The sequence below is a fragment of the Anabrus simplex genome, chromosome 9 (assembly GCF_040414725.1).
Source record: "Anabrus simplex isolate iqAnaSimp1 chromosome 9, ASM4041472v1, whole genome shotgun sequence".
Classification (NCBI taxonomy): domain Eukaryota; kingdom Metazoa; phylum Arthropoda; class Insecta; order Orthoptera; family Tettigoniidae; genus Anabrus; species Anabrus simplex.
The window spans coordinates 145766110-145793505 of record NC_090273.1 but is presented as its reverse complement, the minus strand read 5'-3'; the positions used below and the strand labels follow the sequence as shown (position 1 = coordinate 145793505).

The window sequence follows — 27396 nt, the reverse complement described above, 5'->3', positions numbered from 1 at the left end:
TTGTAGTCGGGGTAAAAGTGGGTTTCCTGTATATTTTAAATTGGAAATGGTTGTCTTTACAAATTGTTTGGATATCCAGAAAATTGAGTATGCCTTTCTCTTCTTCTTCAGCTGTAAATTTTATATTTGGGTCTAAATTATTCAAAGTATTAAGGATACTGTGACTATCATTTATTTCCTTGTTAATTATGGCATAGGTATCATCAACATATCGAAGCCAGAGATCGAGTCCTTTAATGTGATTATATGTGATTAATTATATTGACACCGGCCGTGAAAGCCTTCATACTTTAAGGAATTTTTAAGTCTATCGTACCACTTGTATTGTCTTCAAGAGGCTGGCTAACACCACTCTAATTCACCTGCCAATATTAAATCGCTCCATTTGATCCATAGACCTACAAAAATACTAAGAGTGATGTAACTTTTACTTCGGCTCCTAGGCAGAACGGTCGGCGTAATGGCTTTGCCTTGAGAGAACAGGGGATATTATCGGCGTCTGCTTAATTCTTCTGATTCGGAGATGTGTCAGATGTCTTCATCTACACTCTGCCTAACCACCACAGAGCAAGTTCTTCCACACACGGTTGGCGTCAGGAAGTGCACCTGGTTGTAAATGAAATGGCGTATGGCTTTTAGTGCCGGGAGTGTCCGAGGACATGTTCGGCTCGCCAGGTACAGGTCTTTCGATTTGACTCCCGTAGGCGACCTGTGCGTCGTGATGATTATGAAATGATGATGAAGACAGATACACCCAGCCCCCGTGCCAGCGAAATTAACCATGATGGTTAAAATTCCCGACCCTGCCGGGAATCGAACCCGGGACCCCTGTGACCAAAGACCAGCACGCTAACCACTTAGCTATGGAGGCGGACACCTGGTCGTAAAACTGCGCCAAGTCAATATCTACTACTGTACACAGAACTCACCAGGGTGTGGGAAAAGTGGCGGTGGATTTAGCGTGGGTAAGGCACAGGGACTCCCCTTCCCCCATCTCCCATGGTGACTAAAATGTATATGTTTCCATGCATTTGAAGAAAATGCAGCCACTATTTCGGCAAAGACGATATTTTTCAATGCAAATACGCAACCACCCTTCTATTGTAAATACTGTACTGTTGTATTCTTAGCTGTCTTTTCCTGGAGAACCCTGTATTACCGGAGGTCAGCTGTCCCGTCATGTATTGTTGTCCACCGGAACATTATACAATAAACGCATTGCGTTATTTTATTACGTTGCTGTTAGAAAATATTCCTGTGTAGCAAGAGCATTTAGTATTAACTTAAAGTTCGTTATGTGTGCGTATCTTACGGTTCTGAAAACAATGCCAGAGTATGTCGAAATTTATTTCAAATAAGAAGCTTCAGCTTAGCAACTAGGAAACTCTACATTCGTTTAGGACAGGGTTATATTTATTTATTTACTTATTTATTTATCTTATGATTTTTAACGCCGGGACCGAGGACATGTTCGGCTCGACTGAAGCAAGTCTTTTTATTTGACTCCCGTGGGCGACCTACGCGTCTGGATGTGAGATTATGGCAATAATAAGGTAGAGAGAGAGACAGAGAGGGGTGGGGAGGGTGATACCCGATGTCGGCACCTCCTGTAGAATAACACCAAGAGTCTGCTCAAGGCTTAACGTCGCTGTCCGACGGACGAATCACCATTAACAGCGTAATGGCTACTCAGAACAGCGTTAATGCAAATTATTCTGGCAATATAAAATGTGTTAATAATAAAAATGATGTTTATCGTTCTGTTTCTGGCGTTAATATAGCAGAAAAAATATTGCCAAATTGTGCAGAGTTCATATCAAATCAATCTTGAACTCTAGATATAGGCTGTTACGGTAATGATCAATTAATTTCTGACAGTTTGAATTTCACTTACACACCAGATTCGACATATGAATTTCCTCAGCAACATTATAGAAAATGTCAGTTAAAATGGGTAAAGGATTTCGCTTGGCTAGCTTATAGTGCTAAAAACGAAGCAACCAAAAGCTTGGAGCTCATTCAATAAAACCATTCAGTCGGTATACAAATGCACTGCAGAACTTCAAGAAACATTCTGCATCATGTTGGAACCACAAATTAGCTCTCCTGAATCCAGTAGAACAAAATATGTAGCGGATAGTTCCAACCATAGAAACTATTGTTTTGTGCGGCGTCAAGATATTTCTTTCTGGGGTCGTAGAGATGTCAAAAAATCCGGCTAGATTCAAACGCGGTATCTGAAAGGAAAGGCAGTTGTGCTCTTCTTAGGTATCCAGGCAGTGGTGGTGAGCAATCAAGCACTTCTTCAGAATTCACATATACTTTTCTATCTCCTGACAAACATGCCAACCCATGAAGTCTGTTCTGTGAAGGAGAGTTTTTGAGATAGTTCTTCACACGGCGGTGAGTTAAAAAAGGATCTCTCGGTTTTTGCGGTAGTAACAGGAAATATTGCTGCCACTTCAGGCATGCTCTGCAATGTTGGAAAAAAATATCCGCTGCACTTGAACTGAGCGAAATATTTTAACATCGCGCACGAAGTGAGCGAATTGCGCTTGCCTCAGAAAAACTAAAACACTGGAATTGAGCGACTTGCTGCCTTAACCTCGCTCAGTTCGAGTGTTTGCTGGGGAAGGCAGTTTCTGGTCGATCACTCAATTCAAGGCAGGTAGAATTCGTTCAGTTCGTGTGTGTCGAAAATATATTCATTACACTCGTGCAATGCAGATATAGTCCCCGATGTATTTTTCCACGATCTTCCCAACATTCCAAACTTCACAGGAGTTGCTACTTCGTCAGACCATTATTCACACCTTTTCTGGGTAGTAAATCAATAATTTTTCAAAGATATTCTTGTGACTCAGAAACCTTTAATGAATTTCTTGAATTAAAAATCTAATAAGGACACATACAAAGCAAGTCTGTAATATTTCTCATGATTATTTGTTGCAGTCACACAATCATGATTAAATCTGTCGGCTTGCCTGTTAACAAATCGGGGCATTTGAATGGCTACTCCCAGAGTTCATCAAAGCCTGAGCTTCAGAAAAAGTACTTTAAATGCAATCTCGGCATTGTTCCTCATGAGATGGTTTTTCTTTTAGTGATTGTGCATGCTGTAGAGCAGACGCTAAATCATACTGTTTGGACTGGAGACATGTACACAAATAATGAGCTAAATCAAACATTTTACTCTTTACTTACACACCGACGAGGGCAGAAAGCTGTTGCTGTGAAAAGTCAACAACTTCTGGATCCCTAAACTTCTGTACTTTTCTCAGTTCCTTAAAAATTTGCGTTACTAGATCCTAAAATGAAAGAAGTGAATCGATGTATTCTACCTGTCTGGTAGGAATCATGTTCTTCGGGCACTGTTGTTATCTTTGGAAATACATTTTAATTCATTCTTCACTGTAGAGAAGACGATAGGATTCTGAGGAGAAAGAGGAAATGTCCAATGACTGTCATCTACATAACTAATCCTTTGACAGTTATGTTAAGAGTCACTAATTGTTCAGAATTGTTACCTGGCAACCACATAACTGGGAATGCTTGGAAGGAGCAAATGGTGTGTAGGTGAGGCCAACCAGCAGCAAACTGGCCATATTCCTAATATTCTTGTATCCTTTCTATTTTGGAAAGTTAATATTTACGAAATTCGTTACCTTCAAACGCCATTTAACCACAACGTATTTATAATAAAAGAAACACAAACGGACTTAGCATTCACAGCAACAGAGAATGGATAAACAGTAATAGTAAGCTTTCGTACCATTTATTTGGTGAAATATGATAAAACGTAGTAAAATATGCATTTATATGACCAATACACATTATGTTTAATTTAAGTGAAGTTTGTAAGAAGATACCAGGATAACTAGTTGACATGTCTTAGAAATCCGAGCTTTAGAAATAGTTTTACGTCAACTCAAAAGTTTCAATACAAGACAGTTCTCGTGTGAGACTTGTTCCCATAATAATCGTAAGCACAACGCACAATGGACGTAATTTATTTTAAGTATTTTAAAATTTAACCTTTACACATGTCGAAAGTGGTTTTACGAACAGGAAGCTCCATCAACTCTCCACATCTACTCTTAACCGCGATGAATGTAAATATACCGTCAGCAGCTCTAACTGATTTAAGCAATAACTCATGAAGATGTGTCTTCTTCGTGCTTGTTACTACACTCCTGGACAGAAGCAACAAAACTGATCACGACTTCCCGCTGTTTCCAGTTTTCCTTCGGAAGGTCGGAATTTGCTATGAGGATGATAAATTTAAGTCTCATTAAGCACGGCTCGGCGCCAGGCGCCACGTATTAAAGTCATCTCTCCGTTGGTATTTTAATGATGTTCTAAAGTTAAAAGGTGACTCTCCAACTTATTTACGAACTACACCAACTGCCTCTCACTAGAGGAACGATAAACAATATCTTAAACCTGTAAAACAAGATACTGCTATGTCAGCATTTGCATTGGACACGCGTCCCCATCCATCATCGGTAGGAATCTGGTTGCAACAAGCGAGTTTACAGCCTTCCAAGCGGAAGTTACATCCGTAGGGCGGGAAATACCCCTGTCTACCAACATTGCTCGCTCACCTCTTAGCAATGTTTTCTCCAGTCAACCCCATTCCCAATGAAAATTACACATAAACGTCAATATAGAAGGTTGCAAGTTTCAAGCTTCAGCGCTTCAGTTTATGCGAGACATACGGAATAAGCCCGTCAGAACGTATTGTTGGCAGATGTTCGTAAGTGCACAACGACGTCATTGGATGAAAGGCTGGTTACAATCGCTACATCAAATCTATTCCTGTTTATATGGCAAGATCATACAAATTTGTGTCCGACTCGTTGGCTGAACGGTCAGCGTACTGGCCTTCGGTTCGGAGGGTCTCGGGTTCGATTCCCGGCCGGGTCGGGGATTTTAACCTTAATTGGTTAATTCCAATGGCACGGGGCTGGGTGTATGTGTTGTCTTCACCTTGTCTTCATCATCATTTCATCCTCATCACGACGCGCAGGTCACCTACAGGCGTCGACTAGCAGGACCTGCACCTGGCGAGCCGAACCCCTCCTGGGATATTCCGGCACTAAAAGCATATGACATTTCATTTTCATATAAATTTGTAATGTTGAAAGCTAACGTATGGACATCAATTTCACGTGAATTAGATTGTGAAGGAAAGTAAAAAGAGTGGTTTATGTTAATGTGCGCACATAACCTCTTTCGCAATCAGGCCGCAAGCAGCTCAGCTTCACGTGTTCTCTTTTATCATTGGCTAATATTTTGCGTCGTTCATTGTGAATGTCTACGTCTCAATAATTGTATAGGTGTAAGATTTTATGTCATTTTACTATTATTAATTTTCATTGTGAATGGGGCCTGACTGTACAAAATAGATCAGAGCTTCTTATAAGGTTCATGAGGAGAAACTTCCCGCACTACGCCGTTACAATTCGACTGTCCGTATATGTTCTATAGGAACTTCTTCTTCTTCTTGGCGTTTTCCCGTCAAGATGCAGGGTCCACCAGTCTATACTGCGCTTTTCACTTCGTCCGTACTATGGCACCAGCCGGTCGTTCACACACTTGCCGCATGTCATCACGCACACAGTGCATCCAGCTTTATGTTGGCCGTTCTCCGGGTCTCCGTACATCAGGGTTAGGTGCAAGAGCTTGCTGCGCAACGGATGTTAGATCATCTCGGGCCACGTACCCATACAGCGAAGCATTCTCTCTTGCATATTGTTCTGTCTTCATTCCTCGTGTGATCGAGCCACGTGACTCCCAGTGAAGCATCTGCTCATGCCTGGTAGTCGAAAGTCAATACTCCGCCCCACATAGATCTACTGGGTGAACAATCGTGCGATGTAGCTTTGGATTCAGATGCAGGTACACCGTATATTTTTTCTGTCACACAGGACGCCTGTGACCTGCCGGCATTTAAGCCAGGCAGCGTTATCTCGAGCTCAAACATCCTGGAGCGTGCCACCATCTGCTGACAGACAAGAACTAAGCTATCCGAACTCGCAGGACTTCGTAAGAGGAATTCAAGTGGCCAAAATTGTGTCACCTAAGTGCCGGATTCCAGGTATTCAGTCTGAGATAAGTTAAGCCGAGTCCGAATACATCCAGTGGATGACTGACAAGTTGTTTAAGCCTGTTTCGGGATTCACTAGCCAGCATAACATCATCAACGTACAGCAGAGACCAAAGCTGAGGGGTCTGCATATCTGCGGTCATAGAGTGTGTGCAGAGAATGAACCGTAACGGTGATAAATTTGAACCTTGATGGACTTCCAGTCAAATGTTAAACTTCTGAGTGTTGCCGGCTGCGAAGCGGACAGAACTGGTGGTATTGTTATAAAGGAGTTGTACTCAGCGAACATAAGCCTCAACAACACCGTAGGAACGGAGTGCCAGATCAGTTCGCGTGGGACCCGGTCGATTGCATTTTCTAAGTCTAGAAACGTCATGTTGACTGTTCTTCTTTTCTCCAAATGCCTCTCTATCAGCAGACAAGCAGCATGGATCACGTCAGTATTCCGCAGCCCTTCACAAAGTTACATTGGTTTAGTGAGATGGTGACGATGCTACGAATTCGGGCATCAATTACACGCTCAAGGGTTTTCTTGTGTGGGAAAGGAAACGGACAGATCGGTAATTGGCACAGTGACATCAACTTTGCTTTTCCAGACGGGTACTGTAATGGTGATCCTCTAGGTGGAAAGGATATCATTTTTCTCAAGGAAACTCGTTAAAGAATCCAGCTGGAAATTCTGCTCCTTGATGTCTGAACTTCTTCCATATATCTGCCGGGATGTCGACTGGTCCAGTTGACATGAATAATAATTACGTACGATCTTCGAAGTGCAAGTATACTACATCAGATAAATTTTATATCATTACATAACAATATTTAGCTTTTAAAATTTTCGTTTCTTTAATTAAGTGGCTCAGAAAATGGATTGTGTCTCTTCCTGTTGAACTTCCTACCAACTGAAATAATGATCTTGGACACATGCAATGTTTACTACTATATGCGGCATGGCTAATACATCCCTATATTAAAAAACATACTTTTTATATTTTGGCACTTTCAACCTTTTTCCATTGTTGGTTCTCAATTTCAGTTGCTGTAATGGGAGGTACTGTACCTTTTAGAGGATCCGCAGTTATCACTTGCTTTTATTATGTGAAAGAATCAACTACATCCCAGATAATCTGGTTCAACGCGAAACAAAATAACCTAAAACTTTAAATTAAACACACAATAATAAACACAACAACAACTCTAAAGCTGCAAAATATTTAGTAAAAACCGAGCGAGTGGATGCGCGATTTGGGTCACATAGCTGTCAGCTTGCATTCGGGAGAGTGTAGGTTCGACCCCACTGTCCGCAGCTTCCGTGGTTCTATTTTCACACGAGGCAAATGCTGGGGGCTGTACCTTGCTCATTTCCTTTCCACTGCCAACCGTTTCCTATTCCATCGTTGTCATAGACCTAGGCCCCTATCTGTGTCGGTGCGACATAAAACAAATTGTAAAACAAAAAATCAGTAAAATATAATTCATCGTCACTATAAAGTCATCTACACAAATTCACTTCACGCATAATTAACTGGCAATACAAATCCTAAATGTAACCTGCTCCTTGATGTCTGAACTTCTTCCATATATCTGCCGGGATGTCGACTGGTCCAGTTGACATGAATAATAATTACCTACGATCTTCGAAGTGCAAGTATACTACATCAGATAAATTTTATATCATTACATAACAATATTTAGCTTTTAAAATTTTCGTTTCTTTAATTAAGTGGCTCAGAAAATGGATTGTGTCTCTTCCTGTTGAACTTCCTACCAACTGAAATAATGATCTTGGACACATGCAATGTTTACTACTATATGCGGCATGGCTAATACATCCCTATATTAAAAAACATACTTTTTATATTTTGGCACTTTCAACCTTTTTCCATTGTTGGTTCTCAATTTCAGTTGCTGTAATGGGAGGTACTGTACCTTTTAGAGGATCCGCAGTTATCACTTGCTTTTATTATGTGAAAGAATCAACTACATCCCAGATAATCTGGTTCAACGCGAAACAAAATAACCTAAAACTTTAAATTAAACACACAATAATAAACACAACAACAACTCTAAAGCTGCAAAATATTTAGTAAAAACCGAGCGAGTGGATGCGCGATTTGGGTCACATAGCTGTCAGCTTGCATTCGGGAGAGTGTAGGTTCGACCCCACTGTCCGCAGCTTCCGTGGTTCTATTTTCACACGAGGCAAATGCTGGGGGCTGTACCTTGCTCATTTCCTTTCCACTGCCAACCGTTTCCTATTCCATCGTTGTCATAGACCTAGGCCCCTATCTGTGTCGGTGCGACATAAAACAAATTGTAAAACAAAAAATCAGTAAAATATAATTCATCGTCACTATAAAGTCATCTACACAAATTCACTTCACGCATAATTAACTGGCAATACAAATCCTAAATGTAACCGTTCAAAAAAGTACCGAGGCAGCACATGGAGCAGTTTTATATGAAGACACCTTATCTGACCTATTTATAAAGAATGCTGCAGAGCAGTAGGGGTCCTCTACTTGTGAATAAAAGTTCTCACATTTCGAACAAAATCCAGATTTACTATATCCAAATATACTCGTACGTCATACAATATTCCAGTCTGAACTAAATTATCTAATGGAGACCTCGATCCCTAGAAAGTAAAACGGGAATTGTTGGCTCCTCGTCTCCGATAAACATCTAAGTTTAATTTAAAGGTAATGCGGTTACATAACAAAAATATTTACCAGTCAGTATGCCAAGTGTACTCTGCCAATATGGAGGAAATGAATAATGATGTGAGTGCGATCTTAAGAGCAATACATTAGCGATTTCAAACCAGGATTCCGAAGAAATTGCACAGCATAATTTGAGAACTCATGTTACTCAACCGTTGTGTTTCTGTACTTGACGCTGTACACGAAAAATTCGACATGCGGACTTACTGCCATCAGTGAAAAGAGTTCTCTTCAATCTCGCAAAACCAAACCAAACCCCACGGCATTACAGCCCTTGAAGGGCCTTAGCCTACCAAGCGACCGCTGCTAAGCCCAAAGGCCTGCAGATTACGAGATGTCGTGTGGTCAGCACGACGAATCCTCTCGGCCATTATTCTTGGCTTTCTAGACCGGTGCCGCTATCTCACCGTCAGATAGCTCCTCAATTCTCATCACGTAGGCTGAGTGGACCTCGAACCAGCCCTCAGATCAAGGTAAAAATCCCTGACCTGGCCGGGAATCGAACCCGGTCCCTCCGGGTAAGAGGCAGGCATGCTACCTGCTTCAATCTCGCAAAAGGATTTAAATATATTTTTCAATTGAGAATGAATCATTTTTGCAGGAACAGTGTTAATAGAAATGTATACTTTGAAACGTTTTCGTATAAATATTTTACCTTCATTAATAATAGTTTTTTCCTAAATTTCATCATCATCATCATCTGTTTATCCTCCAGGTTCGGTTTTTCCCTCGGACTTAGCGAGGAATCCCACCTCTACCGCCTCAAGGGCAGTGTCCTTGGAGCTTCAGACTCTTGGTCGGGGGATACAACTGGGGAGTATGACCAGTACCTCGCCCAGGCGGCCTCACCTGCTATGCTGAACAGGGGCCTTGTGGAGGGATGGGAAGAGTGGAAGGGATAGGCAAGGAAGAGGGAAGGAAGCGGCCGTGGCCTTAAGTTAGGTACCATCCCGGCATTCGCCTGGAAGAGAAGTGGGAAACCACGGAAAACCACTTCCAGGATGGCTGAGGTGGGAATCGAACCCACCTCTACTCAGTTGACCTCCCGAGGCTGAGTGGACCCCTTTCCAGCCCTCGTACCACTTTTCAAATTTCGTGGCAGAGCCGGGAATCGAACCCGGGCCTCAGGGGGTGGCAGCTAATCACGCTAACCACTACACCACAGAGGCGGCTTTCCTAAATTTAAGAAACTAAAATGAATGCCCTTTTTGTTCTAAAATATACCCACTGTCATTTTGTTCCCCTCCTCTACAGAACTATTATATATTTTGCTCTTGGTTAAAATATGTCAGGCAATAAGCGTTCCAAGTTTATTTAAATATTTCTGATGTTTCTCAAGACAAAAGTTTGGGAAACACAGCTATAAATTAATCATACATAGCATGGGCAGCAGATGGTGGAGAATTTCCGTGATTCAGTTACTTTAGGGCTTTTATAAAACTCTGGTTTCCTTAGTGAGTGGGACAGACATACGAGGGATAACTACTATACAAACATTACACGTAAATCACCAACGTTGTCAGTTTTTTTTCGAAGTACACAAATTGACAGCCTTCGGAACGAATCATGAACACTCCAACACCCTGCTTCTTAGAGATGTTACCAAACTCTTCTTCGAGGAATGAAAGATATAATTTTAAAGATTCTCCAACAACTTTAAAGATTCTCCAGTCTGTCGAAACATGAAATGTAACACTTAGAGCATTATAACATGAGGAAAACATCTTACAGGAATGTTATGGCTTCCTTATAAATAAATAAATAAATAAATAAATAAATAAATAAATAAATAAATAAATAGTGAAAGAGTGAGAAAACCAGAATTGTACTTTGTGTCTGTATAAGTACACGTCTCTTAGATACACTCGACACACCACAGAAGCTAGCAATAGTGAATATACCCATCGAGATAGAGTTGGCGTCGGAAAGGGCATCCGGCTGTAAAACAGAGTAAAGCACAGTATACACGTGCGACACAGTTCCCACCCACGACCGCAAGAGTGTGCGGGAAAAGCAACGGAAGAAGATTAATGTTCTTCTCCTTCTTTTATTTTTCTTATTTTCTTCTTCTGCTTCTTCTTATTATTACTTCTCTGTGTTCGTAATTTATAGGCTGCTATTCGAAGCGAAGCTCAATGGACATTTTCTGTGTTTAAAAGTTACGTCCTTGCACAAGAAAATAATTAGTGAATAAATAAATACGGTACATAAATTAATAAATAAATAAGCATAATATCCTGATTCTAAGACTCGAACCCCGACCACCGCTTGAGCAGAACTCGCTCGTTTGGTGTGTTGGCGGGATTCCAGACCCCACGCGGGTCGCTAATGGATGGCCAGCAATGAACATCCGGGATGCCTCCCATCTGCCATATTTCACTAACTTAGCAACATAGCTGGGATTCTGTGTCAAAAGCAAGGTTAGCTTGGACCACGGAGGCTTCCCGGTTTTCTTGGTTCCATCGAGCACTCCCCACGCGCGTTCTTGAAATAGAGTCGGCCAGTTTAATAACTCGTCAAGACGGTTACAAGTGACAAATGAACATTTACTTGCGCCAATAGAAGTTAAGTCACCTACTGACGCCACAAATACCATCTGCTTCACAGAATACATTTTGCAAGGCCTGGTTGGTTGGTTATACATCGGTACTGGGATTGGGCTAACAGGTGATGACATATCTACTTGGCACTCACTTTTATACGCACCTTCTGGCACACAAATTGTTCGCCCGTACCTGAAGCCTGCCATTTTATTGGCATAAGCCTAGTCAGGATAAAAATTGAGAGCTTTTGTTTTGCGTACGTCTTTTCTTCTTTTTATTCTTATTCTTATTCTATATGCCTTGCGCAGTCTCCCGGACGTTGGCGATCAGTATGGACAGGGTTCTTCGATCTTCTTTATTACCGACAAATGAAAATCCTCTACTAACAATATGATGGTAATAATAATTATTATCGACATTAAAAAAGACACAAAAGTTCTGAGAGACTCAAAAGTATACAAACCTTTTAACAAGAACAGTTCTCTCTTTCGAGCGTTTTTACGAATTTCTGAAAGTTTGTAAAGCTGGCGTATTTGGAAGTGTGAAAATATATTTGTTTTCTATATAAGTTTACGAATGTTCCAAGACCAAGGATCCATAAAACACCTGGTTAAAATGTATATTCTAAATTAGGTAAATGTGAAATTTATTTCACAAGGAAGGGTCACGGTAGTTGTTTCGGAGAAAAGAATAATTTTTGTTTTGTAAATGACCGGAAACGCAAACTCCTTCCAAATATTTAGCTGCTATGGTGCGACGCTGTGGACAGGAGAGGGAGGAATACGTGCGGCGGTGTGGTGTTCCCTTATCTACCTACACGCAGCGCATAATTCACAACTCGCTATAGACAGGTTACCTGTGTGATGTGAAAGTGTGTTTTACGGAGTGTTCAAGTTTGCTCAAAACGGTTACTCTCGATAATGAGAGAAACGATAATTTATTGTGAAACTGTTGGTGAATTACTTTGATATTTCGGAAATGAACGTACAGAGGAAGAGCGTGTTATTTGTGACAAACAAAGAAACAGTTGTCAGAAGAAGAAAAAGCCGTAATAGCAGAGGTGAGTACTCTTGTAATCGATAAGGAGGCATCAGATGAAGAAAGTGACGGTGAGCGATGAAGCGATGTCACCAGTGGCGGATGCCCAAGGAAGCAGCAGTTCATGCTATCAGCCCCATCACGTCAAAAAAAAAAGAGTTTCCAGGAGAATATCGGCTGGTGCATGCAAGATATGGACAAAACAACCAAGGAAAAACATGGACATTTTGATCCTCCCCCAATGTGTCGTCCTGGATTAGCAATTATTGGTATGACACCGTGTCTGAAACTTACAACAGTCTTGGCACAGAAGAGAAAACTAAGGGCATGACTGTGTTACTAATAATAATAATAATGCTATTTGTTTTACGTCCCACTAACTACTTTTTAAGGTCTTCGGAGACGCCGAGGTGCCGGAATTTAGTTCCGCAGGAGTTCTTTTACGTGCCAGTAAATCTACCGACACGAGGCTGTCGTATTTGAGCACCTTCAAATACCACCGGACTGAGCCAGGATCGAACCTGCCAAGTTGGTGTTAGAAGGCCAGCGCCTTAACCGTCTGAGCCACTCAGCTCGGAATGACTGTGTTACAAAACTTTGAAAACACGCTCAAATAACGGTGCCCGTAGACTCAAACAGCCCGCAGGATATGATAAACCGTAAAGTGCGTGACCATTTTATAGCAAAGAGACAGGAAAACGTCATAATACATGAATTTAAGAAGAGAATTGATCCTCACAATTCACTCCTGTTCAAAGTTTCCAACTCGTGGGTAATAAAGTTTAAAGATCGTTTGTCCGAAAATAACCCAAGAAGTTTCCATGCGATTGGCTGTGGGGGCTGCTGATATTGAACAAAGAGCTCATGAATTCGTGAGAGAAGTCAGGTCTGTCACTGAGGAAAAACGCCAGTTGCTAGATCAGGTAATTAATACCGACCAATAACGATTTGATAAAGAATTACAATTTTAGACGAACTCTCGCAGTGAACTAACACAGATTTGTTGCAATTGGATCCGTAGAGACAACTACACACTCTAATACCAGGGACTGTGAGGGATAGAACGCTGCTACCCTATTTGTATATCTCTGTACTGGAGCCGACTGGCCATTCTCCCCCCCCCCCCCACCACCACCACCACCGCCCCAAAAAATATAACCATTAATTTACCAAACATCAAGGAGTTTGCAAGCTATTCTCTTAATATGACCAGGAGAGATTTAAAGGTCCTGCTAGAACAAGCAATGTGGACAGATATACAGGGACGTACAGACGTTCTCCTTTTGGTTGACTCCTGGGCAGCCAATAGAAATGACGAACTATACAACTTTACAGTTCCTCATTATGAAGCTAATTCCATCAAAGCGCACAGGCATTGCACATCCTGTTGAAGTTGTCTTCTTCCGTCCACACAAACATATTGTGAAATTTATCAGATGCAGTTATAATGTCTTCTAAGAATAGAATCGAACGCAGGGCCTCCGAGTAAGAGGCAAGCACGCTACCCCTACACCGCAGGGCCGGCTAAAATGTACATGGTGTATTATATACATATTCCATTTCACTATTAACTCCACTCATCATACAACACCTTTGCAAAGACCACCAGCAAACTTTCTCTCGAACTCCCGATTTACTAATATGGACCAAACATGACAACTACCAACAGATAACCCAGACAGATACCTGGGAAGCATACGTCCAACACATAAATGCACGCCATATCGTTATTAGCTCTATCAGCATTCATGTAGTCCACCCGCGCAACATCAATGCCGAAATAGATTAATGCTTGCATACACTAGATCTGTCTAGCAAACAGTCTGATTCAAAACTTGTAATTGTCCAACATTTGAGACAAGACCTCCCTACCCCTGAAAGAATATGACAGGTGGTGTTCCTTACCTCCCAAGGGCAAAGTACCCTATTCAAGGAAAGTACGGCAACCAAGAGATGGCTAACAAATCCTGAGTAAGGTTGGGCAGACCGGAACAATCAGTTGTTCCGGAACATTAGGAGCTTGAGGTGGAGTGTTTCGGCACTGTAACTGAGCAGTAGAGAGAACTTCGTGAGGCAACATGACATGCTCCTCTTTAGCAGGAATGTGCTGCTGTACCGGACGTGCTGTGTGTAGTTACGGCCAGCGTAAAGCTGCACGGAACGTGAAGGATCAGTCGGAACACTGAAATTCGCGTCCAATATTAAAGTTTAAAGGCTGCTTTTAGGTGAAGATTTTTTCGGTCAATATGAAATACACATAACACGGTTACAATGGCAGTACAGGTGTTTAAAAATAACTAATCCAAGGATATTTTCACCAGTTGAATGTATTAGCCTATATTGTGAGGAATTAGGGCCAGAATAAAACTTCGCAGCACGTGAAATAGCAGTTGAGACTCTGAAATAGGCGCCCAGAAAATCATGTCTAAATGTTGTTTTTAGGATAAGAACGTTTTTATTCATTACTAGCAAGATACCCGTGCTTCGCTACGGTATTATACTGAAATTTATAATTGAATGCTTATTGTTTTAGATATATAATCCGCCGAAATTCGCGGTCTGACTCGTTTTCTGCGAGAACCCACCAAAATTCCCGATCTGACTCGTTTTCTATTAGATTACGGCATGTTTCCTCCCATTTTTCAATCTTCTTTTCCAGCAATCGATTTCGTACTTCCCGGGCTAGGCTCAGATATTCCTCCCGGTCAGTTGGGTCTGTAAATCTTTGCCACATTTTTCCTATAATCATTTTTAATATGGATAAAATCCTTCAGGAGATCCGGCGTGGTGACATATTGGGTGCCTAGAAGGCACTGAACCCGCGGCCGGACTGCATTCTTAGTCATTACCCGTCCAGGAGCCGTTTCCAGCGCGGTCCGCACATTTGACGACGGTCCGGAACATTATTATTATTATTATTATTATTATTATTATGATTATTATTATTATTATTATTATTATTATTATTATTATGTGTTGCTGGAATGGATGATGACAGGAAAACCGGAGTATCCGGAGAAAAACCTGTCCCGCCTCCGTTTTGTCCAGCACGAATGTCACATGGAGTGAACGGGATTTGAACCACGGAACCCAGCTGTGAGAGGCCGGCGCGCTGCCGAGGATCCTTATAAGTACATTAAGAACAGTAAAATCAATTGGTCTCACCTCCTTCTACACCTCACCTCCGTTAAGTTTAAAAGAAGGCTTGTTTCTTGTGTTTAAAGAAGTTTTCAAACACCAATGTTCACGTCTATTACCTTCAGTTTTGAGATATAAGTATCCCCATAAAAATAATTTACTTTTTTCACTTCATTTCACACTACTCCCTAAGTAAGTGAATTTTCCCGCAAAAAATACTTGTTTCTTTAATAGTAAAGGATCTTCTAAATACCAATTATCACGACTCCAACTTCTTCAATTTTTGATTTATGTGTTCTCATGAAAGGAATTCAACTCCTTTACACTCCCGCCCTCCAAGATGGTTTCCCCCCAAAACGCGTTTTTCTTTGTTTTTAAAGGAGATCCAAATACGAATTTTCACATCAGTAACAACTTTGGTTTTTATTAGATGTATGTATTCTCATTCAATTAATTCAATTAATTTTTCAATTCTTTCACCCCCCCCCCTTCATTTTATTTTCCGAGAATACTTGTTTCTCTATTTTTAAAGCAGATTGCAAATATCAAATTTCACGTCTGTAACATCTTCATTTTTGAGATATAAGTAGCCTAATTAAAAGAATTCAACACCATTTTCAGTCACTTTTACCCACCCCCCTCCACCCAAGTGGTATTTCCGAAAGCTAAAAATACACGTTTCTTTATGTTTAATAGAGAAAAAAAATACCATTTTTCACTTCTGTAACATGTTAAGTTTTTTGAGATAAACTGTAAAAATTCTCATTTTAAAATTTCACCCCTTTTGAGTTCCCCTTAAGTGGAGTTTCCAAACACAAATCACCTATGTTTCTTTAGATTTACAGGAGATTACAAACACCCACTTTTTACGTCTGTAACATTTTACGTTTCCAAGATATTCTGTAGATATAGTCTTTCAAAAATTCACCCAATTTGTCACTCCTGTTTAACCGCCTTTAATTGGATTTTCCAAAACTAAAAAATACGTGTTTCTTTATTTTTAAAGGAGATCCCATATACAAATTTTCAGTTCTGTAATATCTTTCGTTTCTGAGATATATGTATCCTCATTAAAGGCATTCAACCCATTTTTCACCCTTTTACAGCCCTCCTATTGGGATTTACAGGAAACAAAAAATACGTTTTCCTTTATTTTTAGAGGAGATTCTAACTACCAATTTTTACATCTGTAAATTTTAGTTTTAAGATGTATACACACTCATTTTAAATAATTTACCCTCCCCCCTTTTTACTCACCAATATTTGGATTTTCCAAAACCGAAAAAATACGTGTGTTTATTTATTTTTAAAGGAGATTCTAAATACCAATTTTCACATATATAACCTTTAAAAATTTTGAGATAGATACACTCATTTTAAAATATTACTCCCTTTTCACCCCCCCACTAAATTGGATTTTCTAGAAACAAAAAAATACGTGTTTCTTTATTTTTAACGGGGATCCCAAACACCAATTTTCAGGTCTGTAATATCTTCAGTTTCTGATATATAAGTAGCCTCATTACAGGCATTCAACCACTTTTTAGCCCCTTTTCACTCCTCCTATTGCGATTTTCCGAAAACAAAAAAACACGTGTTCCTTTATTTTTAATGAAGGTTCTAAATACCAATTTTTATATCTGCAAACTTTAAAAGTTTGGAGATATAGATTCACTCATTTTAAAAATTCACCCCTTTTCACCCTCCCATTAATTGGATTTTCCCAAAACAAAAAATTACGTGTTTCTTTATTTTTAAAAGAGATCAAAAGTACCAATTTTCAGGTCTGTAATATCTTCAGTTTCTGAGATATAGGTACCGGTATCCTGATTAAAGGCATTCAAACCATTTTTCCCCATTTTCACCCTTTTTCACCCCTCCTATTGGGATTTTCTGAAAACAAAAAATACGTGTTTCCTTATTTTTAAAGAAGATTCTAAATACCAAATTTTACATCTGTAAACTTTTAAAGTTTTGAGATATAGATCAACTCATTTTAAAATTTCACCCCCGTTTTCACCCCTTTAGCGAAGGAATATCCAATAATCCTCTCTTAGCGAGCACCTACGTCTTAATATGAATATATCCCCAAAATTTCATCTCTTTATGTCCAGTAGTTTTGGCTCGGCGATGATGAATCAGTCAGTCAGTCAGTCAGGACAAGTTATTTTATATATATAGATGAAATACATCTACCACAATTACACTGGCAGTGGATGTGTTTACAAATGTCACAATGTTATTTTCACCAATTACAAATATACTTGCACGGTTGAATAAACATTCGTCAGTACTCTATTTACGTACACAATATAAAAGGGGAACACGAAAATAAGAAATAACCCATACAAGCAAAACACGAAGATAAAAATTAAATACTATATACAAGCGGAACAAGAGATTAAAAATAAAACTAGGCCTATATAAGCAGAACACGAGAATAAAAAATGTAGGATGTTTAAGCTTCAAATGTCTCGTCATTATGCCGGTTGAAGATCCCTTTGCAGGCAGAATAGAAGAACATAAATTGCATGTCACTCTGTCCGGTTGTATTCTAGTAAAAAAAGTCGTAAACAGGACTCCGGTGCGACATTATTAAAAGTTTACCGTATTTCGTACGGTATGTATTACTAGGCTTCAATGAAAACACTCTTACAGAACAGATCGCATTAAGTTATCCGTATGTACCGAAGACCAGTTGCCGGTGCAACAGAACTCACAGAACAAAGAGGATATGACGGAACACGGAACACTCTAGCACTTGGCGGCACACTGCCGGTATCGACAGTCAGCTAGTAGGTGAAGGGCAGTGCATAGTGGCGCTTCTGACGGGACAGCGAGTCACTGTCTCGGTCTCGCTTGAGAATGTTTCGGAACAACTGACGCTCCGTGTTCCGGAACAGCGGAACATAACTATGCACTGGCACAGTGTGCCGTAACAGGGACATAGTGCCCAACCCTAATCCTGAGGGATTAAAGAGCAGTGAACGGAGAGATCTAAGATCTATCCAGCCCGGGCATTACCAGGCAGGTTCAAGGTGGCAACCACTCTCGCCGTTGCCACAGTGAAATAGAAACACACTTGCGCATGTCTTCGGTGCCTGTAGACATGGTGAAGTCATTATCATCACCATATTCCGACCTTGATCGCTGATGTCTTAAGATAACGTCAATATAAAGTACACGAGGAAGTACGTGGACTTGCGCTCAGTGAATCCTGCGAGCGGATAGATATGATACCCATTCCAAACGGCTCGACTCATGGTTTGATAATTGATCATACATCCAGAACCGAAACTTCTGAAACTCAGCCAGGTCATGTTCATAAAGAGGAGTGCGGTGCCTACGAAACCACAGCTTCATCCACACTATAAAGTAAAATATAACATATAAGTTAACATCTATAGAAGTGGTGGATAGCGGGAGCTAAAGGCACAATGACATCCATATTTGCACAGTTCTGTAAACTGCTCAGGCTGGACAAACTTCTGAATACGGTGGCCTTGGTGGCTGTTAAGGGTCCTGTTGCTATTTTGAGGGATCATTTGTATAACAGTTATGACTGACGTATATGAATCTCATTTATCATCTGATTATAAATCATACTGTAACTCATGTTTGGAATAATTTGTCCATTGGAAAATCTCTGTCTAGGGGAAGCTGAATAACATATACTGTTGAAAATAAATTGATGTAATTGACGTGACAATATAACAAACAAACAAATAACAACCCTCTCTTGCACAAAATATACGAGGGAGAAAATATATGATGTTGATGATGATATTATTATTATTAATAATAATACAAAAGACAGAGGCAGGCATTATACAAGTGGAAGTATATGATCTGCCACTGCATTGTCTTGCGGAGAGTCCGCTGCCACACTAGGAGGAAACGCTGGTAATTTGCTGACTGACAATACCTAAAGAGATTGCGTTAACAATAATACTATTTGTTGCTTAACATCATTTCTAACTGCTAACGATCTTACCAGTCGCTGGAGAGTCGCGATCTTGTTCTACAGTTCTTTAACATGCCGGAAGCCACGATACGTAGTTACCGAAATGTTTGTCTCGTGCATATCTCTGTTTTGAAGATGTCATTTGAGAACAACATGCATATAAATTATCCATAATTCATATGAAAGCGTAGGGACTGGTTGTATCCTCAAACGGCACCACCAAAGGTTATGTCCTTATAGGGAAAAAACAAAAACCGGAGGCGGTACCAAAACGAGACATACTAGGCAAGATGGAGTTTTTCTTTTTACAAGCTGCTTTACGTCGCACGGACACAGAGAGGTCTTACGGCGGCGATGGGATAGGAAAGAGCTAGGAGTGGGAAGGAAGCGGCCGTACAGCCCCAGCATTTGCCTGGTGTGAAAATGGGGAAACCACGGAAAACCATCTTCAGGAGCCAACTTGCCCGGTCTAGGCAAGATGGGGACTGAGGTTGTTTTGCCATTGTTCTCTTCACTTAGCCAGAAAGGGCTATTCCAGCACAACATACGCACTAGTCGAGTTCCGAGCACCACCCGTTCCTCAGTAGCTTGCATATTATCACAGCCATGGATGAGGCTGGGACTTCAATAGAAGTTACATTTTGCTCTGGCCTGTGACAAGATAGTTGAAATTACTGTGTGAAAAGTAATTGGACAATTGAAATAAACCTGTTCATGTATCTTATTAATCAAACCTACATAGGGTTGTCAGTCGTAATTAGGTTGCTATTTGAGAATTAATTACTAATGTTAAGCCGGTATGAGGGGTTTTAACCTGGATCTGAGGACTGGCTCGAGGTCCACTCAACCTACGTGATTAGAATTGAGGAGCTATCTGACGTCCCCGGTCTGAGAGCCAAGAAACAATGAAATGGCATATGACTTTTAGTGTCCGAGGACATGCTCGGCTCTCCAGATGCAGGTCTTTTGATTTGACGACCCGTAGGTGACCTGCGCGTCGTGATGAGGATGAAATGATGATGAGGTCGACACATACATCCAGCCCCTGTGCCAGCGAAATTAACCGATGATGGTTAATATTCCCGATCCTGCCGGAATCGAACCCGCGACCCCTGTGACCAAAGGTCAGCACGCTAACCATTTAGCCATGGAGCTGGAGTAGAGAGCCAAGAATAATGGCCGAAAGGATTCGTCGTGCTTACCACACGTCACCTCGTGATCTGCAGGCCCTCGGACTGTAATGTGGTCGCTTGGTAGGCCATGAGCCTTTTACAGGCTGTTGCGCTATGGGGTTTGGATATTCATTTTAGCCGCCATGGGCTATTACAACTGGAAATATCAGACCTCACACTGTCGATGAAGACAACATATCAATAATTATGCACCAAAGGGACAATTTGAGACGAATGATCAATAATCTGACATCAGACACTCGACAACAAGAGTTTTATGACCCGACTAGACGGCCAGATCAGAGACAAAAACATGTAAGACAACAATTAAATGATGGTCTATGCATGTACATTTCTCGCAGTATGCACATTAGATGAAAGCAGGTTGGCCTTATTTCTCATTATAACAGTTTTCTGTTAATCCTCCTTCGAAGTAGTACTCCAAGGGTGTTCGAAATACACCAGGAAAGTCTTTGGGGTAACCGTATTGAAAAAATGCAAATTTGTGTATTTAGGGAGACATTTCATTGTTTAAGTTTCTGTATACTGACGGGGAAGGTAAGGGTGGATTCTGCCCGAAGGCAGGTCCGAACCTCCGCTGAGGTGTGCCTGAGCCGGAGTTTACGTTCGGTAGGGTGGCCAGTTCCTTTCCCCTCCTCCATTCCCTTACACCCCCCCACACGCCAACAGTGCGTGGCAACGCATCCACATATAGACCACGCCCAATGTTGCTTAACTTCGGAGATCTCACGGGATCCAGTGTTTCAACACGGCTACGGCCGTTGGAACTGAAGGGGAAAAGGAGACCAAATTTGAGAATAAATATTAAATTCACTGGATCCTAAAGACAAACAATAAACCCGTCACTGCATAGAGAATTAATCCATGTAAGAAGATATAAGCGAGGTGGTTTAAATACGGCATAGGTGGAAAGAAGTGAGTTAACAGTGAGCCTGGAAGGGCCTTGAGCTACGTACACCCACTACGAGGAAAAATGACTGTTACACTGTCGTTTACAAGGACATTTTATAAGGTACTTCACCATAAATTCAAAGCTGGGGCCAGTAGCTAGATAAAAATTACATGATATTCCTTGGCAGGTAAGATGTTTAATGAACATATTACGTGTTTGTACGTTTCAGGTTTACCTGATACCGTGGACGTGGGTCACTGCCGGAGAAGCTGCCGGCGAAGTGGAATGAATGTTCTCAGCAATCACTCCGGTACAGAAGAAAAGCCAGAGGTGAGTTTCTACCAAATTACAGTGAAGAGATACATAGCTGACAAGTTTTACGCATGTTAAATAATACGCGTACATGATAAAAATACCACATCGCTTTTTTATGCCTTCTCGTAACCATTGCAGTACGCTAAAGGCAACTGTTTGTCTTCACTATCAAGACACAAGTCTGCCTCTGTGATGTAGTGGTTAGTATGATTAGCTGCCACCCCCGGAGGCCCGGGTTCGATTCCCGGCTCTGCCGCGAAATTTGAAAACTGGTACGAGGGCTGGAATGGGGTTCACTCAGCCTCGGGAGGTCAACTGAGTAGAGGCGGGTTCGATTTCCACCTCAGCCATTCTGGAAGTGGCTTTCCGTGGTTTCCCACTTCTCCTCCAGTCAAATGCCGGGATGGTCCTACGGACGCTTCCTTCCCTCTTTCTTGTCTATCCGTTCCAATATTCTCATCCCCCACCAATGCTCCTATTCAGCATAGCAGGTGAGGCAGACTGAGCGAGGTACTGGTCATCCTCCTCAGTTGTATCCCCGACCCAATGTCTCACGTTCCAGGACACTGCCCTTGAGGCGGTAGAGGTGGGATCTCTCGCTGAGTCCGAGGGAAAAACCAAACCTGGAGGGTAAACAGATTAAGAAGAAGAAGAAAGAATCAACGTACAAAATTAAAGTTCTCTCACAATCTTTATAAATCATTGAATACACTGTCCGACTCGTTGGCTGAACGGTCAGCGTACTGGCCTTCTGTTCAGAGGGTCCCGGGTTCGATTCCCGGCCGGGTCGGGGATTTTAACCTTCATTGGTTAATTCCAATGGCCCGGGGGCTGGGTGTATGTGTTGTCTTCATCATCATTTCATCCTCATCACGACGCGCAGGTCGCCTACAGGCGTCAAATAGAAAGACTTGCACCTGGCGAGCCGAACCCGTTCTGGGATATCCCGGCACTAAAAGCCATACGACATTTCATTTTTTTCATTGAATACACTGACCACGAATAAACTGGGGTATGTAAATAGAACCTGGCGAGCCGAAGTCCTCGGACACCTCCCGGCACTAGAAGCCATATGCCATTTCATTACTGAGACCATGTGCAATAGATTACAGGAGTTCGAAATGTGGACGTACCAAAGGATACTGAAGATATCCTGGACAGTTAAAATCACCAATATAGAAGTTTTGCACCGTATGAACACAGAACCAGAAATTCTCAGTACCATCAAGAGAAGGAAGCTAGCATACTTTGGTAATATGATGCGGAACAGTAAACACCACCTTCCATAAGTAATACTCCAAGGGAAAATAAATGGTAAACATGGTCCGGGACTAAGTAGGGTAGAACATTTTGGCTCGGCAACTTGAGCCAGTGATTTGGGGTAACGCAACTTACTATATTCAGAACAGCTAGCAACAAACAGCAGATAACGCTACTCATCGTCAACGTTCTGCAAGGACATGGCACATGCAGAAGCAGTGGAAGAATAAGAAGAATTCAATATAAAAATATGTTGTTCTTCCCTAAGTTTATTGGTTAGGTTAGGTTAGGTTGCGGAGCTAGATATTTTACTTAATAATCCAAGCCATACGCCCTCTATCATTGGAGGCGACTTGAATTCCAAGCACACCGACTGGAATTCCAGGACTATAAATCCTAGGGGGAGAATACTCCAGCAACACACACTAGATACTGACATCAGCGTATACGCCCCCTCGGAACCTACCTTTTATCCGAATGGGGGTGGCTTACCTGATGTCTTAGATGTCGCAGTTACCAAATACTACAACAGGGCTATTGATTTCTTAGTCCCTGATGAATTAAATTAAGATCATAAGCCTATCATCCTTAATCTTACCTGGACGAGCCGTCCTTCCTATATCTAAATTAAATCTTGACTACCACAAATTCACGTGGCATGTCAATAAAAATCTGAAAACCTTTCCGGTCACCAGCGAGAATGATGTTGACCGTCCGATTGCTCACCTTAATAACAAGGTCAGCAACGCGCGGAAATACATCATTCGAGCAGCCAAAATTAATAGCAATAACAATAATAATCGCTCTCAGCACGGCCCCGGCTCTGAGGACGATACTACGCCGGATCTCCTTAAGGATTTGATCCAAATTAAAAATAGATAAAGGAAGCGATGGCAACGATTCCGGGACCCAGCTGACCGGGCGAAATATCAGGAACTAACCCGAGAAGGCCGCAATCGCTTGCTGGAGCGTAAGCTTGAAAGATGGGAGGAGTTCTGCCGACATATTTCAGAGCAAGAGACAGAACGCGACTTTTGGCGTATCACTCGCGGTCTGACTCGAACCCAGGAACCCCGGCGTGCCATTCACGGCCGGCACGGCCTGGTGTTCTCCCCCTATGATAAAGCTGAGGCTTTCGCGGATGCTATTGAAAGCCAATGGGTAACTCACAACTTAGCTGACGATGACGATGACGAACGACGGACCCGTGAGATACGCAGAAAAGCCTTGGCTTTCGAAAGACAATGGACAACAGACTTTGACGTACCTCACTTCCAGCCTCGCGAGGTTCGCAGGGTTATCAAAAATTTATTTACAATCCCATTTATGTGATTACCCCAATGCAGATCTTTCCTTATATTAATACATATATACTTACAATTATCCCCAAAAGGAAATTTCACCCCATCAACGCAGTAATTAAAACTGAGAGGACTTTTCCTATTTGTGAAACTCACAACCTGACATTTAACCCCGTTTATCAACATACCATTGTCTACTGTCCATCTCACAACATTATCGAGGTCATTTTGCAGTTGCTCACAATCTTGTAACTTATTACTCTATAGAGAATAACATGATCCGCAAAAACCTTACCTCTAATTCCACTCCTTTACTAATATCATTTATACATATAAGAAAACAAAGGTCCGATAATACTGCCTTGATATCTGCTATATCTTGCTGGAATCCCACAAGTTGAGCTACAGTGGAATAACCTTTCCTAAAACCGAACTGCCTTCTATCGAACCAGTTATTAATTTCACAAACATGTCTAATGTAATCAGAAAGAATGCCTTCCCAAAGCTTACATACAATGCATGTCAAACTTACTGGCCTGTAATTTTCAGCTTTACGTCTATCACCCTTTCCTTTATACACAGGGGCTACTATAGCAACTCTCCATTCATCTGGAATAGCTCCTTCGACCAAACAATAATCAAATAAATACTTCAGATATTGTACTATATCCCAACTCATTGTCTTTAGCATATCCCCAGTAATCTTATCGATTCCAGCCGCTTTTCTAGTTTTCAACTTTTTATCTTATTGTAAATGTCATTGTTATCATATGTAAATTTTAATAATTCTTTAGCCTTAGTCTCCTCCTCTATATGGACATTATCCTTGTAACCAACAATCCTTACATTCTGCTGACTGAATACTTCTGCCTTTTGAAGATCCTCACATACACACTCCCCTTGTTCATTACTTATTCCTGGAATGTCCTTCTTGGAACCTGTTTCTGCCTTAAAATACCTATACATACCCTTCCGTTTTTCACTAAAATTTGTATGACTGCCAATTATACTTGCCATCAAGTTATCCTTAGCTGCCTTCTTTGCTAGATTCAATTTCCTAGTAAGTTCTTACAATTTCTCCTTACTTCCACAGCCATTTCTAACTCTATTTCTTTCCAGTCTGCACCTCCTTCTTAGTCTCTTTACTTCTCTGTTATAATAAGGTGGGTCTTTACCATTCCTTACTTCCCTTAAAGGTACAAACCTCTTTTCGCATTCCTCAACAATTTCTTTAAACCCATCCCAGAGTCTGTTTACATTTTTATTTACCGTTTTCCACCGATCATCATGCCTGCTTTATCAGCCATATGGTACCTTACCCATCCTTCTGTCGCCGAAAACCGTTGACGTTAAACCACTAGCAAAAAGAGAGTGTTACGTTATTTAAACAATAATTCATTTGCGGTTTATTGTAGGCCTACTATTTCTGAATAGTATTTTCTTAAATAATAATCATCATAATATTATTGTAAGTTTAATAAATGAATTAAAGAGCGCAATGACGGCTATGGGGACGATGGAGGCCGATTTAAAGGAAAGGCTTTATTTTCACTGAAAAACTTGGCGCGAGTCTGCCAAAATTTGTCAGGGAATGTCAGGGAAATTTACTACGGATTCTGAGTGAGAATCCTATTAATCAACGAGATTATGAGCCTAATTTAAAATTAACCGAAGATGAAAGGGGAAGTTTCCACCTCTGGAAGGACGACGGTCACGAGTAATGGAAGGCAAGAATCAAGAAAGGTAGGGAAAAGAAATGACCCTAGATATCGCATATCTAATACAATTCAGATCGAAGATAACGGGGCACGATTTTCTACTTTGTATACACGTTGGAAAACCCAGTTTTTGATTATGCATACCTACCTCAGAAATGTGTTAATCTTCTAATATAAATTGGAACCTTTGAATCTTTCCGTAATTCAAATGTGGTTCTGAAATATGTATTTTTTGCAATCTTACTTACGTCAGAGTTTTAGTTATTAATGCAGAGCATTCCGTTCATGAGCACATTATTCATTTCGCTGTAACTTCTTAATTGGCTACAGAAGATTTGATAAACTCTCGGATGGCGTGATTATTGCATTGGCTTAACAGCTCGCGGATGGCCGAACTTTGAATCCTAATAGAATTTTCGCCTAAAAATGACGTGTCACGCCATGAATCTCCGGATAAGATCCTAAATGAGCTAGACTCCATCCAGCAACACCTGGAATTGGCTGAACAAACTTTCAAATTATGGATTCGGAAATTCATGCCACCTTACAGTACATCATACATGTTTGTTGTTACCGAAATTGATTTATACTGCCGTCTCAAGATTATTCCGAATCTGGTGTAAGTATTCTCTGCAAAGAAGAAATAGGTTTCTGTCAGATATTTTTCTCGGTATACACACATCTCCCACACATTTTCATCCCACTGCTGTTCCATTTGGTGATATGCCAATCGTACTGTACCTGTCCTGATCACTTGAGGTTCATGCCAATTGTACGTTATTTGAATTTGAATTAGAAACAGAATGTACTAGGCAAATTATAATGAAGCTCGTTCTACAGAAATAATATTGCCTTGTGATGTGCTTTTTAAAGATTAACCCTGCACAGCTCGTCAATAAAACTGCTATTTTTATGAGGCTAGTGAATGATTTGGCATTCCACCAAGGAATGTAAGAGTGAGTTATCAAGCCAAAGCTTGGTTTTGATATTTCATTGAGAATTACATTCAAACACATGAACCGATTCTTTTATTTCTTTCTCTCACTCGGTATTATTTACTGTTCCGTTCAAATTTAATAGGTAGTTCATAATTTTAGGGGTGGCTTAGTCGTTAGCTTCTCACCAAGTCGGCCGCTGTTCGAATCCCAGCCAATGCATGTGGGATATTTAAAATGAAAAGTCACTTCCCTGTGGTGAGGATTTCA

At 41.0% G+C, this 27396-nt stretch overlaps 1 protein-coding gene across 2 annotated transcripts in view; it reads left to right on the top strand.

Annotated features, from left to right (window-relative positions):
- LOC136881035 (uncharacterized) overlaps nt 1–27396 on the top strand; it is a 156177-nt gene that overhangs the window by 85909 nt on the left and 42872 nt on the right. For both annotated transcript variants that reach the window (XM_067153634.2, XM_068229227.1), the window contains exon 3: nt 21827–21927. In XM_067153634.2, coding sequence (XP_067009735.2) covers nt 21827–21927 — 101 coding nt within the window. The remainder of the gene's footprint in view (nt 1–21826; nt 21928–27396) is intronic.